Below are 14,429 nucleotides of genomic sequence, written 5' to 3' on the forward strand. Positions count from 1 at the left end.
CTACACTAGACTACAGACCAACTGCAAGAGCTGGGCGTTAACGCTCCCTTGCCAAGACAAGTCAAGTCACTTTTATTGGCATTTCGACCATAACTGCCGGTACAGTACACAGTAAAAATGAGACAACAGTTTTCAGGACCATGGTGTTACATGACACAGTACAAAAACTAGACTGAACTACGTAAAAACAACACAGAGAAAGCTACACTAGACTACAGACCAACTGCAAGAGCTGGGCGTTAATGCTCCCTTGCCAAGACAAGTCGAGTCACTTTTATTGTCATTTCGACCATAACTGCCGGCACAGTACACAGTAAAAACGAGACGACGTTTTTCAACACAGGAAAAAGCTACACTAGACTACAGACCAACTGCAAGAGCTGGGCGTTAATGCTCCCTTGCCAAGACAAGTCAAGTCACTTTTATTGTTGTTTCGACCATAACTGCCGGCACAGTACACAGTAAAAACGAGACGACGTTTTTCAACACAGGAAAAAGCTACACTAGACTACAGACCAACTGCAAGAGCTGGGCGTTAATGCTCCCTTGCCAAGACGAGTCAAGTCAACTTTTATTGGCATTTCCATGTAAGGGAGAAATACAAAGAGATCTCGGAGTCCTTGTTCATCAGTCACTGAAGGTGAATGAGCAAGTTCAGCAGGCAGTGAAGAAGGCTAATGAAATGTTGGCCTTTATTACAAAGGGAATTGAGTACAAGAGCAAGGAAATCCTCTTGCATTTGTACAGGGCCCTGGTGAGACCACACCTGGAGTATTGTGTACAGTTTTGGTCTCCAGGGTTAAGGAAGGACATCCTGGCTGTAGAGGAAGTGCAGCGTAGATTCACCAGGTTAATTCCTGGGATGTCCGGACTGTCTTACGCAGAGAGGTTAGAGAGACTGGGCTTGTACACGCTGGAATTAAGGAGATTGAGAGGGGATCTGATTGCAACATGTAAGATTATTAAGGGATTGGGCAAGATAGAGGCAGGAAATAAGTTCCAGATGCTGGGAGAGTCCAGTACCAGAGGGCATGGTTTGAGAATAAGGGGTAGGTCATTTAGGACAGAGTTAAGGAGAAACTTCTTCTCCCAGAGAGTTGTGGGGGTCTGGAATGCACTGCCTCGGAAGGCAGTGGAGGCCAGTTCTCTGGATGCTTTCAAGAAGGAGCTGGATAGATATCTTATGGATAGGGGAATCAAGGGATATGGGGACAAGGCAGGGACTGGGTATTGATAGTGAATGATCAGCCATGATCTCAGAATGGCGGCGCAGGCTCGAGGGGCCGAATGGTCTGCTTCTGCACCTCTTGTCTATTGACCCCAAGCATTAAAAACAGCAAAGTTAATGTCCTGGAGCGGCCAAGTCCGAGAGCCGTTGAGGGTTTGTGGCGGGACTTGGAAAGGGCTGCTGACTCGCGATTCCCCCCCGCAGTCTGACAGGGCTTGAGCAGATTTGTAAAGAAGAATGGGGAAAAGTTAGTGCCCCGATGCGCGAAGCTGACGGAGGCCGTTCCACACAGGCTCCAGGCTGGATCGACTCAATGCTGACGAGACGGGGCTGAATACTGAGACCATCCATTACCTAGAGCTTCATATTGGTAGTTGATTTCGATCCCTTTGTAGTCTTCACTTTGACGCAGAAGGATCTTTCCCTGTCGATTTCCCTGCCAAATTAAATCCACTGATTCGACGTTGTAAAACAATAAAACGCGAAGACTTCAGCGGGGGTGGGTGGGTGGGGATTTCTTCCCATAAGCCCCGGTAAATCTGCTTTGAAACTCTCGCCCTCTCCGTTCCCTCCCTCCAGATGATCTTCGGGGATCTGCTCCGGTTCTGCTGGCTGATGTTCCTGGTCCTGCTCGGATTCACGGCAGGTGAGGAGTGACCCTCTTCAGCCCTCCCTTCCTCCTCATCCCCCCCCTCCTCCCAAAGCCCCGCCGTTATCTACTGAGGGGATAACGGACCTTCCTTACTCTTCCTTCCTTCCCTCCGTCCTCCGTCCACCCTACTCTGTCCCCCTCATCTCCTTCCCTGCGTCTGCCCCGCGTTTCCCCCCCCCCCCGCTCTTCCCCACTCCCCCACACTTCCCCCTCCCTGGTCTCCCCCCACTCACCTCTCTCCTCCTCTCTGCCCCCTACTGACCCTGCCTCTCCCTCTCTCCCCTTCTCACCCCAAATCCCCCTCTCTGCCTCTCCCTCCCATGTTCCCCTCATCCCTTTATCCCCCTCCACCCTCTTTCTCCTCTCTCATCCCTCCCTCCCACTCTCTCACCTCTCCCCACTTGCTCTTCCCCTTGTCCCCACTCTATCCCCTACTCTCACCACCTTTCACCCCCTCTAACTCCCCACTCGCTCCCGCTCCCAATCTCTGCACCACATCTGTCCCTCGCTCTCTTCCCCTTCTCTCTCCCCCTCATTCCTCCACCCACCCCCTCTCCCCCTCACACCCCCTCTGTCTCCTCCTCTCTTTCCCCTTCCCTCTCTCCCCTCTTCTCTGCTCCCACCCCCTCTCCCTCCTCCACTGTCTCCCCCTCTCTTTCCCCTCTCATTCTCTCTCTCCCCTTTCCTCTTCTCTCCCCTCTCCCCTTCACCCCCTCTCTCCCCCATTCTCCCTTCTCTCTCTCTGCCCCCTTTCACTCACTCACTCACTCGATCTCCCCTGCCTCTCTCTCTCCCCTTCACCCCCTCTCTCCCCCGTTTTCCCTTCTCTCTCTCTGCCTCCTTTCACTCACTCGATCTCCCCTGCCTCTCTCTCTCCCACCCCCTCTCCCTCCTCCACTGTCTCCCCCCTCTTTCCCCTCTCATTCTCTCTCTCCCCTTTCCTCTCCTCTCTCCTCTCTCCCCTTCACCCCCTCTCTCCCCATTCTCCCTTCTCTCTCTCTGCCTCCTTTCACTCACTCACTCACTCGATCTCCCCTGCCTCTCTCTCTCCCACCCCCTCCGCTGTCTCCCCCTCTCTTTCCCCTCTCATTCTCTCTCTCTCCCCTTTCCTCTTCTCTCCCCTCTCCCCTTCACCCCCTCTCTCCCCATTCTCCCTTCTCTCTCTCTGCCTCCTTTCACTCACTCACTCACTCGATCTCCCCTGCCTCTCTCTCTCCCACCCCTTCTCCCTCCTCCACTGTCTCCCCCTCTCTTTCCCCTCTCATTCTCTCTCTCCCCTTTCCTCTTCTCTCCCCTCTCCCCTTCACCCCCTCTCTCCCCGTTTTCCCTTCTCTCTCTCTGCCCCCTTTCACTCACTCACTCACTCACTCGATCTCCCCTGCCTCTCTCTCTCCCACCTCCTCTCCCTCCTCCACTGTCTCCCCCTCTCTTTCCCCTCTCATTCTCTCTCTCCCCTTTCCTCTTCTGTCCTCTCTCCCCTCTCCCCTTCACCCCCTCTCTCCCCCGTTTTCCCTTCTCTCTCTCTGCCCCCTTTCTCTCTCTCACTCACTCACTCGATCTCCCCTGCCTCTCCTCTCTCCCCTTCACCCCCTCTCTCCCCGTTTTCCCTTCTCTCTCTCTGCCCCCTTTCTCTCTCTCACTCACTCACTCGATCTCCCCTGCCTCTCTCTCTCCCCTTCACCCCCTCTCTCCCCGTTTTCCCTTCTCTCTCTCTGCCCCCTTTCTCTCACTCACTCACTCGATCTCCCCTGCCTCTGCCCCTCCCCTTCACCCCCTCTCTCCCCCGTTTTCCCTTCTCTCTGCCCCCTTTCACTCACTCACTCGATCTCCCCTGCCTCTCTCTCTCCCACCCCCTCTCCCTCCTCCACTGTCTCCCCCTCTCTTTCCCCTCTCATTCTCTCTCTCCCCTTTCCTCTTCTCTCCCCTCTCCCCTTCACCCCCTCTCTCCCCATTCTCCCTTCTCTCTCTCTGCCTCCTTTCACTCACTCACTCACTCGATCTCCCCTGCCTCTCTCTCTCCCACCCCTTCTCCCTCCTCCACTGTCTCCCCCTCTCTTTCCCCTCTCATTCTCTCTCTCCCCTTTCCTCTTCTCTCCCCTCTCCCCTTCACCCCCTCTCTCCCCGTTTTCCCTTCTCTCTCTCTGCCCCCTTTCTCTCTCTCACTCACTCACTCACTCGATCTCCCCTTTCCTCTCCTCTCTCCCCTTCACCCCCTCTCTCCCCGTTTTCCCTTCTCTCTCTCTGCCCCCTTTCTCTCACTCACTCACTCACTCACTCGATCTCCCCTGCCTCTCCTCTCTCCCCTTCACCCCCTCTCTCCCCGTTTTCCCTTCTCTCTCTCTGCCCCCTTTCTCTCACTCACTCACTCACTCGATCTCCCCTGCCTCTCTCTCTCCCCTTCACCCCCTCTCTCCCCGTTTTCCCTTCTCTCTCTCTGCCCCCTTTCTCTCTCTCACTCACTCCATCTCCCCTGCCTCTCTCTCTCCCCACCCCCTCTCTCCCCGTTTTCCCTTCTCTCTCTCACTCACTCACTCACTCGATCTCCCCTGCCTCTCTCTCTCCCACCCCCTCTCCCTCCTCCACTGTCTCCCCCCTCTTTCCCCTCTCATTCTCTCTCTCCCCTTTCCTCTCCTCTCTCCTCTCTCCCCTTCACCCCCTCTCTCCCCCGTTTTCCCTTCTCTCTCTCTGCCCCCTTTCACTCACTCACTCACTCACTCACTCGATCTCCCCTGCCTCTCTCTCTCCCCTTCACCCCCTCTCTCCCCGTTTTCCCTTCTCTCTCTCTGCCCCCTTTCTCTCACTCACTCACTCACTCGATCTCCCCTGCCTCTCTCTCTCCCCTTCACCCCCTCTCTCCCCGTTTTCCCTTCTCTCTCTCTGCCCCCTTTCTCTCTCTCACTCACTCCATCTCCCCTGCCTCTCTCTCTCCCCACCCCCTCTCTCCCCGTTTTCCCTTCTCTCTCTCACTCACTCACTCACTCGATCTCCCCTGCCTCTCTCTCTCCCACCCCCTCTCCCTCCTCCACTGTCTCCCCCCTCTTTCCCCTCTCATTCTCTCTCTCCCCTTTCCTCTCCTCTCTCCTCTCTCCCCTTCACCCCCTCTCTCCCCCGTTTTCCCTTCTCTCTCTCTGCCCCCTTTCACTCACTCACTCACTCACTCACTCGATCTCCCCTGCCTCTCTCTCTCCCCTTCACCCCCTCTCTCCCCCGTTTTCCCTTCTCTCTCTCTGCCCCCTTTCACTCACTCACTCACTCGATCTCCCCTTTCCTCTCCTCTCTCCCCTTCACCCCCTCTCTCCCCCGTTTTCCCTTCTCTCTCTCTGCCTCCTTTCACTCACTCACTCACTCACTCGATCTCCCCTTTCCTCTCCTCTCTCCCCTTCACCCCCTCTCTCCCCGTTTTCCCTTCTCTCTGCCCCCCTTCTCTCACTCACTCACTCACTCGATCTCCCCTGCCTCTCTCTCTCCCAGCTTTCCACATCACGTTCCAGACCCTGGAGCCGGACCTGTGGCCTCACTTCCGAGATTTCAGCACCTGCCTCTTCACCATGTTCCAGCTGTTCCTGGGGCTGCTCGACATCCCCATCAACTACGAGAAGTGGACGCCGGCCATCATCAAGGTCCTCTACGTCTCCTACATGGTGTTCGCCTTCCTGCTGATGGTCAACCTGCTCATCGCCATGATGGGCGACACGCACTGGCGTGTGGCGCACGAGCGAGACCAGCTGTGGAGGGCCCAGGTACAGCAACATCTGGCTGGGCTGCTGGCATGCACATCTGGGCACAGGGTGATCAATACCTCACACATCTGGGCACAGGGAGATCAATACCTCACACATCTGGGCACAGGGTGATCAATACCTCACACATCTGGGCACAGGGAGATCAATACCTCACACATCTGGGCACAGGGAGATCAATACCTCACACATCTGGGCACAGGGTGATCAATACCTCACACATCTGGGCACAGGGAGATCAATACCTCACACATCTGGGCACAGGGAGATCAATACCTCACACATCTGGACACGGGGGTGATCAATACCTCACACATCTGGACACATCGTGATCAATACCTCACACATCTGGACACGTGGTGATCAATACCTCACACATCTGGACACAGGGTGATCAATACCTCACACATCTGGACACGTGGTGATCAATACCTCACACATCTGGACAAAGGGTGATCAATACCTCTCACATCTGGACACTTGGTGATCAATACCTCACACATCTGGACACGTGGTGATCAATACCTCACACATCTGGACACGTGGTGATCAATACCTCACACATCTGGACACGTGGTGATCAATACCTCACACATCTGGACACAGGGTGATCAATACCTCACACATCTGGACACGTGGTGATCAATACCACACATCTGGGCACAGGGAGATCAATACCTCACACATCTGGGCACAGGGAGATCAATACCTCACACATCTGGACACAGGGTGATCAATACCTCACACATCTGGACACGTGGTGATCAATACCACACATCTGGGCACAGCGTGATCAATACCTCACACATCTGGGCACAGGGAGATCAACACCTCACACATCTGGGCACAGGGAGATCAATACCTCACACATCTGGACACAGGGTGATCAATACCTCACACATCTGGACACGTGGTGATCAATACCTCACACATCTGGGCACAGGGAGATCAATACCTCACACATCTGGACACGGGGGTGATCAATACCTCACACATCTGCGCATGGGGGTGATCAATACCTCACACATCTGGACACGGGGGTGATCAATACCTCACACATCTGGGCACAGGGTGATCAATACCTCACACATCTGGAGACGGGGTGATCAATACCTCACACATCTGGACACATCGTGATCAATACCTCACACATCTGGACACGGGGGTGATCAATACCTCACACATCTGGACACGGGGGTGATCAATACCTCACACATCTGGACACGTGGTGATCAATACCTCTCACATTTGGACACGTGGTGATCAATACCTCACACATCTGGACACAGGGTGATCAATACCTCACACATCTGGACACGTGGTGATCAATACCTCACACATCTGGGCACAGGGAGATCAATACCTCACACATCTGGACACGTGGTGATCAATACCTCACACATCTGGACACGGGGGTGATCAATACCTCAGACATCTGCGCATGGGGGTGATCAATACCTCACACATCTGGACACGGGGGTGATCAATACCTCACACATCTGGACACGGGGGTGATCAATACCTCACACATCTGGACACGGGGGTGATCAATACCTCACACATCTGGGCACAGGGTGATCAATACCTCACACATCTGGAGACGGGGTGATCAATACCTCTCACATCTGGACACGGGGGTGATCAATACCTCACACATCTGGACACATCGTGATCAATACCTCACACATCTGGACACGGGGGTGATCAATACCACACATCTGGGCACAGCGTGATCAATACCTCACACATCTGGAGACGGGGTGATCAATACCTCTCACATCTGGACACGGGGGTGATCAATACCTCACACATCTGGACACGGGGTGATCAATACCTCACACATCTGGAGACAGGGGTGATCAATACCTCACACATCTGGACACATCGTGATCAATACCTCACACATCTGGACACGGGGGTGATCAATACCTCACACATCTGGACACGGGGGTGATCAATACCTCACACATCTGGGCACAGGGTGATCAATACCTCACACATCTGGAGACGGGGTGATCAATACCTCTCACATCTGGACACGGGGGTGATCAATACCTCACACATCTGGACACATCGTGATCAATACCTCACACATCTGGGCACTAGGTGATCAATACCTCACACATCTGGAGACGGGGTGATCAATACCTCTCACATCTGGACACGGGGGTGATCAATACCTCACACATCTGGACACAGGGTGATCAATACCTCACACATCTGGACACGGGGGTGATCAATACCTCACACATCTGGACACATCGTGATCAATACCTCACACATCTGGACACGGGGGTGATCAATACCTCACACATCTGGACACGTGGTGATCAATACCTCACACATCTGGACACGTGGTGATCAATACCTCACACATCTGGACACGGGGTGATCAATACCTCACACATCTGGGCACAGGGTGACCTGATACCTCACACATCTGGACACAGGGTGATCAATACCTCACACATCTGGACACGGGGGTGATCAATACCACACATCTGGGCACAGCGTGATCAATACCTCACACATCTGGACACGTGGTGATCAATACCTCACACATCTGGGCACAGGGAGATCAATACCTCACACATCTGGACACAGGGTTATCAATACCTCACACATTTGGACACAGGGTGACCCCGATACCTCACACATCTGGACACGGGGGTGATCAATACCTCACACATCTGGACACGGGGGTGATCAATACCTCACACATCTGGACACAGGGTGATCAATACCTCACACATCTGGACACGGGGGTGATCAATACCTCTCACATCTGGACACGGGGGTGATCAATACCTCACACATCTGGACACAGGGTGATCAATACCTCACACATCTGGACACGGGGGTGATCAATACCTCACACATCTGGACACATCGTGATCAATACCTCACACATCTGGACACGGGGGTGATCAATACCTCACACATCTGGACACGTGGTGATCAATACCTCACACATCTGGACACGTGGTGATCAATACCTCACACATCTGGACACGGGGTGATCAATACCTCACACATCTGGGCACAGGGTGACCTGATACCTCACACATCTGGACACAGGGTGATCAATACCTCACACATCTGGACACGGGGGTGATCAATACCACACATCTGGGCACAGCGTGATCAATACCTCACACATCTGGACACGTGGTGATCAATACCTCACACATCTGGGCACAGGGAGATCAATACCTCACACATCTGGACACGTGGTGATCAATACCTCACACATCTGGGCACAGGGAGATCAATACCTCACACATCTGGACACGTGGTGATCAATACCTCACACATCTGGGCACAGGGAGATCAATACCTCACACATCTGGGCACAGGGAGATCAATACCTCACACATCTGGACACGTGGTGATCAATACCTCACACATCTGGACACAGGGAAATCAATACCTCACACATCTGGACACGTGGTGATCAATACCTCACACATCTGGACACAGGGAAATCAATACCTCACACATCTGGACACGTGGTGATCAATACCTCACACATCTGGACACAGGGAAATCAATACCTCACACATCTGGACACAGGGTGACCCCGATACCTCTCACATCTGGGCACGGGGGTGACCCGATACCTCTCACATCCGATGACCTCAAGCCGTCCCTCTCGTTCTGCCCCATCTCTCCGGTTGTCTCCTCTCCCCCCCACCCCACCCCTTCCCTCTGCCATCGGCAACACCCCCGCTCACCTCTCTCTCTGTGTCCCCTCCGACAGGTCGTGGCCACGACCATCCTCCTCGAGAGGCACTTGCCAAGGTTCCTGTGGCCGAGGGTGGGCATCGATGGGGAGAGCGTGGGTCTGGGCAACAGCTGGTACCTCAGGTGGGTCTGGGGGCGGGGGGGGGGAGATTGCGGAGTGCAGGGAGTGGGTGGGGGAATGGAATTGGTACCGTACCGTCCCGTAGGCCGAGGTCCCGTTCCCCTGTCGGACTGTCCGATATCCTGTCCGTCGTTACGGGGTTTAATTGTTCGATCTGTACCGTACCCTCCTGTAGGCCGAGGTCCCGTTCCCCTGTCGGACTGTCCGATATCCTGTCCGTCGTTACGGGGTTTAATTGTTCGATCTGTACCGTACCCTCCTGTAGGCCGAGGTCCCGTTCCCCTGTCGGACTGTCCGATATCCTGTCCGTCGTTACGGGGTTTAATTGTTCGATCTGTACCGTACCCTCCTGTAGGCCGAGGTCCCGTTCCCCTGTCGGACTGTCCGATATCCTGTCCGTCGTTACGGGGTTTAATTGTTCGATCTGTACCGTACCCTCCTGTAGGCCGAGGTCCCGTTCCCCTGTCGGACTGTCCGTCGTTACGGGGTTTAATTGTTCAATCTGTACCGTACCCTCCTGTAGGCCGAGGTCCCATTCCCCTGTCGGACTGTCCGATATCCTGTCCGTCGTTGCGGGGTTTAATTGTTCGATCTGTACCGTACCCTCCTGTAGGCCGAGGTCCCGTTCCCCTGTCGGTCTGTTCGATATCCTGTCCGTCGTTACGGGGTTTAATTGTTCGATCTGTACCGTACCGTCCTGTAGGCCGAGGTCCCGTTCCCCTGTCGGACTGTCCGATATCCTGTCCGTCGTTACGGGGTTTAATTGTTCAATCTGTACCGTACCCTCCTGTAGGCCGAGGTCCCGTTCCACTGTCGGACTGTCCGATATCCTATCCGTCGTTACGGGGTTTAATTGTTCGATCTGTACCGTACCCTCCTGTAGGCCGAGGTCCCGTTCCACTGTCGGACTGTCCGATATCCTGTCCGTCGTTACGGGGTTTAATTGTTCGATCTGTACCGTACCCTCCTGTAGGCCGAGGTCCCGTTCCCCTGTCGGACTGTCCGATATCCTGTCCGTCGTTACGGGGTTTAATTGTTCGATCTGTACCGTACCCTCCTGTAGGCCGAGGTCCCGTTCCCCTGTCGGACTGTCCGATATCCTGTCCGTCGTTACGGGGTTTAATTGTTCGATCTGTACCGTACCCTCCTGTAGGCCGAGGTCCCGTTCCCCTGTCGGACTGTCCGATATCCTGTCCGTCGTTACGGGGTTTAATTGTTCGATCTGTACCGTACCCTCCTGTAGGCCGAGGTCCCGTTCCCCTGTCGGACTGTCCGTCGTTACGGGGTTTAATTGTTCAATCTGTACCGTACCCTCCTGTAGGCCGAGGTCCCGTTCCCCTGTCGGACTGTCCGATATCCTGTCCGTCGTTGCGGGGTTTAATTGTTCGATCTGTACCGTACCCTCCTGTAGGCCGAGGTCCCGTTCCCCTGTCGGTCTGTTCGATATCCTGTCCGTCGTTACGGGGTTTAATTGTTCGATCTGTACCGTACCGTCCTGTAGGCCGAGGTCCCGTTCCCCTGTCGGACTGTCCGATATCCTGTCCGTCGTTACGGGGTTTAATTGTTCAATCTGTACCGTACCCTCCTGTAGGCCGAGGTCCCGTTCCACTGTCGGACTGTCCGATATCCTGTCCGTCGTTACGGGGTTTAATTGTTCGATCTGTACCGTACCCTCCTGTAGGCCGAGGTCCCGTTCCCCTGTCGGTCTGTCCGATATCCTGTCCGTCGTTACGGGGTTTAATTGTTCGATCTGTACCGTAAGCTCCTGTGGGCCGAGGTCCCGTTCCCCTGTCGGACTGTCCGTTGTTACGGGGTTTAATTGTTCAATCTGTACCGTACCCTCCTGTAGGCCGAGGTCCCGTTCCCCTGTCGGTCTGTCCGATATCCTGTCCGTCGTTGCGGGGTTTAATTGTTCAATCTGTACCGTACCCTCCTGTAGGCCGAGGTCCCGTTACCCTCTCGGTCTGTCCGATATCCTGTCCGTCATTACGGGGTTTAATTGTTCAATCTGTACCATACCCTCCTGTAGGCCAAGGTCCCGTTCCCCTGTCGGACTGTCCGATATCCTGTCCGTCGTTACGGGGTTTAATTGTTCGATCTGTACCGTACCGTCCTGTAGGCCGAGGTCCCGTTCCCCTGTCGGTCTGTCCGATATCCTGTCCGTCGTTACGGGGTTTAATTGTTCGATCTGTACCGTACCCTCCTGTAGGCCGAGGTCCCGTTCCCCTGTCGGACTGTCCGATATCCTGTCCGTCGTTACGGGGTTTAATTGTTCAATCTGTACCGTACCATCCTGTAGGCCGAGGTCCCGTTCCCCTCTCGGACTGTCCGATATCCTGTCCGTTGTTGCGGGGTTTAATTGTTCGATCGGTACCGTACCCTCCTGTAGGCCGAGGTCCCGTTCCCTTGTCGGTCTGTCTGATATCCTGTCCGTCGTTACGGGGTTTAATTGTTCGATCTGTACCGTACCGTCCTGTAGGCCGAGGTCCCGTTCCCCTGTCGGACTGTCCGATATCCTGTCCGTCGTTACGGGGTTTAATTGTTCGATCTGTACCGTACCGTCCTGTAGGCCGAGGTCCCGTTCCCCTCTCGGACTGTCCGATATCCTGTCCGTCGTTACGGGGTTTAATTGTTCGATCTGTACCGTACCGTCCTGTAGGCCGAGGTCCCATTCCCCTGTCGGACTGTCCGATATTCTGTCCGTCGTTACGGGGTTTAATTGTTCGATCTGCACCGTACCCTCCTGTAGGCCGAGGTCCCGTTCCCCTGTCGGACTGTCCGATATCCTGTCCGTCGTTACGGGGTTTAATTGTTCGATCGGTACCGTAACCTCCTGTAGGCCGAGGTCCCGTTCCCCTCTCGGACTGTCCGATATCCTGTCCGTCGTTACGGGGTTTAATTGTTCAATCTGTACCGTACCCTCCTGTAGGCCGAGGTCCCATTCCCCTGTCAGTCTGTCCGATATCCTGTCCGTCGTTACGGGGTTTAATTGTTCGATCTGTACCGTACCGTCCTGTAGGCCGAGGTCCCGTTCCCCTCTCGGACTGTCCGATATCCTGTCCGTCGTTACGGGGTTTAATTGTTCGATCTGTACCGTACCGTCCTGTAGGCCGAGGTCCCGTTCCCCTGTCGGACTGTCCGATATCCTGTCCGTCGTTACGGGGTTTAATTGTTCGATCTGTACCGTACCCTCCTGTAGGCCGAGGTCCCGTTCCCCTGTCGGTCTGCTCCGCGCTCCAGGCCTGTATAGTTGACCCCCACCCCTGCCCCTCTCTTTCCCGCAGAGTGGAAGATCGTATCGACGTGGGGGGCCAGAAGGTTCGACGTTATGCCCAGCACTTCCGGCCTGCGGAGCAGGCATCCCGCGAGAAGGGGCAAAGGTCGCCAGCGGGGCAGGGCTGGGAGATCGTCCGTCGAACGGCTCTGCAGGGCGAGGGGCCCGACCGGGTCTATCACGTGTGAACAGGGGGGCCCGCAGGGAAAGCGGGTGGGGGGGGGGCAGTCATCGACCGGGGGAGGGAGGGACGTGCGTGTAGGGCAGCAGGAGCGGTAGGGATGGAGGGAAGAGGAACCGAAGGAGAGGGGGAAGAGGGAAGGAAGGGGACTGAAAGGGGGAAACAGGTAGGCAGGAGGAATGGGGAAAGGAGGACAGGCAGGTGAGGGAGGGGTGTGATGAGGGGGGACTGTTCAAGAGGGGGATGGAGTTTGGGGGCAAGAGGAGAACGTTCAATATGGGGAAGGTACATTTGTGAGGGGAAGAGAGGAGGGAGTAGGCGTGAAGGAGAGTAAGGAGGAGAGATGGAAGAGAGGAAGATTTGAGAGGGGGAAGATAGGAGGGTACAAGAGGGGGAAGGGAGGGAGTGATGGGGAAAGTGAGGAGGGGAGAGGAAGAGAGGAGGCGCTGAGATGGGGAGGTAGGAGTGTTCTCGAATGGGGAACGGAGTTCTAGAAGGGACGTTGGTGGGGGGGAAGAGGAGTATTGAGAAAGTGAGGAGGGGATAGAGGGCAAAGAGGAAGGGGAATGGGGAGGATTCGGGTGGGATGAAAGGAGCATTTGAGGGGGACGGGTGGATGAGGAGAGGAGGAAGGAGAAGAGGGAGGATTCGAGGGGGAGGGGAGAATTTGAGAGGGGGAACAAAGAGGAGTTGAAGAGGCGTAGGAGAGGAGCGAGGGGGAGAAGAGGGGAGGGAGTGAGGAGAGTGGGCAAGAGGAGGGTTCAAGAGAGGAGGGGGAGGGAGAGGTAGCGAGGGATCGAGGAGGGAAAGCGATTTGAAATGGGGACATGGACGTCCCTCTCCCCTCCCCGCGTGTCTCCATATCTCGACACCCGATCACAGCGTACGGACAGGGCGAGGATACTCCCCGTACCTTCTCTGGCTCGAAGTCCCCTCCGTGTTCGGCTCCGTGGAGATTCCCTCAGGGATGGGAACCGATTCGAGCATCTTCACCAGCGGGAATAAACAGGCTTGAAAACTTGTCACAGTGTCTGTGTGTGAGTGTGGCCGTTTATTGTGTGTCCCTGTGCATGTGTGCGTGTCTGTGTCTGTGTGCCGTGTGTATGTGTGAGTGTGTGTGCGTGTTTAAGTCTGTGTCTCTGTCTGTTTGTGTGCTCATCTGTGTGTGGATGTGATAAGTGTGTGTCTCTGTGTGTGTTGTAATGGTATGTGTGTGTTTCTGTGTGTGTGTGTGTGTGTGTGAGTGTGTGTGTGTGTCTGTGTGTGTGTGTGTGTGTGTTTCTGTGTGTGTGTGTGTGTGTGTGTGTGTGTGTGTGTCTGTGTGTGTGTGTGTGTGTGTGTTTCTGTATGTGTGTGTCTGTGTGTGTGTGTGTGTGTGTGTGTGTGTGTGTGTCTGTGTGTGTCTGTGTGAGTGTGTGTGTGTGTGTGTGTGTGTCTGTGTGTGTCTGTGTGAGTGTGTGTGTGTGTGTGTGTGTCTGTGTGTGTGTGT

General features: G+C 55.0%; 1 protein-coding gene across 1 annotated transcript in view; it reads left to right on the forward strand.

Annotated features, from left to right (window-relative positions):
- The window catches only part of LOC132386996 (transient receptor potential cation channel subfamily V member 6-like), a gene marked incomplete at its 5' end in the record, with an annotated part of 84,724 nt that extends 71,770 nt beyond the window's left edge, over positions 1-12,954 (forward strand). The window contains 4 exons of the mRNA XM_059959353.1: positions 1,808-1,874; positions 5,352-5,620; positions 9,381-9,487; positions 12,770-12,954. Of these exons, the coding sequence (XP_059815336.1) occupies positions 1,808-1,874; positions 5,352-5,620; positions 9,381-9,487; positions 12,770-12,947 (621 nt within the window). The remainder of the gene's footprint in view (positions 1-1,807; positions 1,875-5,351; positions 5,621-9,380; positions 9,488-12,769) is intronic.
- Between the last annotated feature and the right edge of the window lie 1,475 nt (positions 12,955-14,429).

Source organism: Hypanus sabinus, unplaced genomic scaffold (assembly GCF_030144855.1).
Source record: "Hypanus sabinus isolate sHypSab1 unplaced genomic scaffold, sHypSab1.hap1 scaffold_1460, whole genome shotgun sequence".
In the NCBI taxonomy this organism is placed as follows: domain Eukaryota; kingdom Metazoa; phylum Chordata; class Chondrichthyes; order Myliobatiformes; family Dasyatidae; genus Hypanus; species Hypanus sabinus.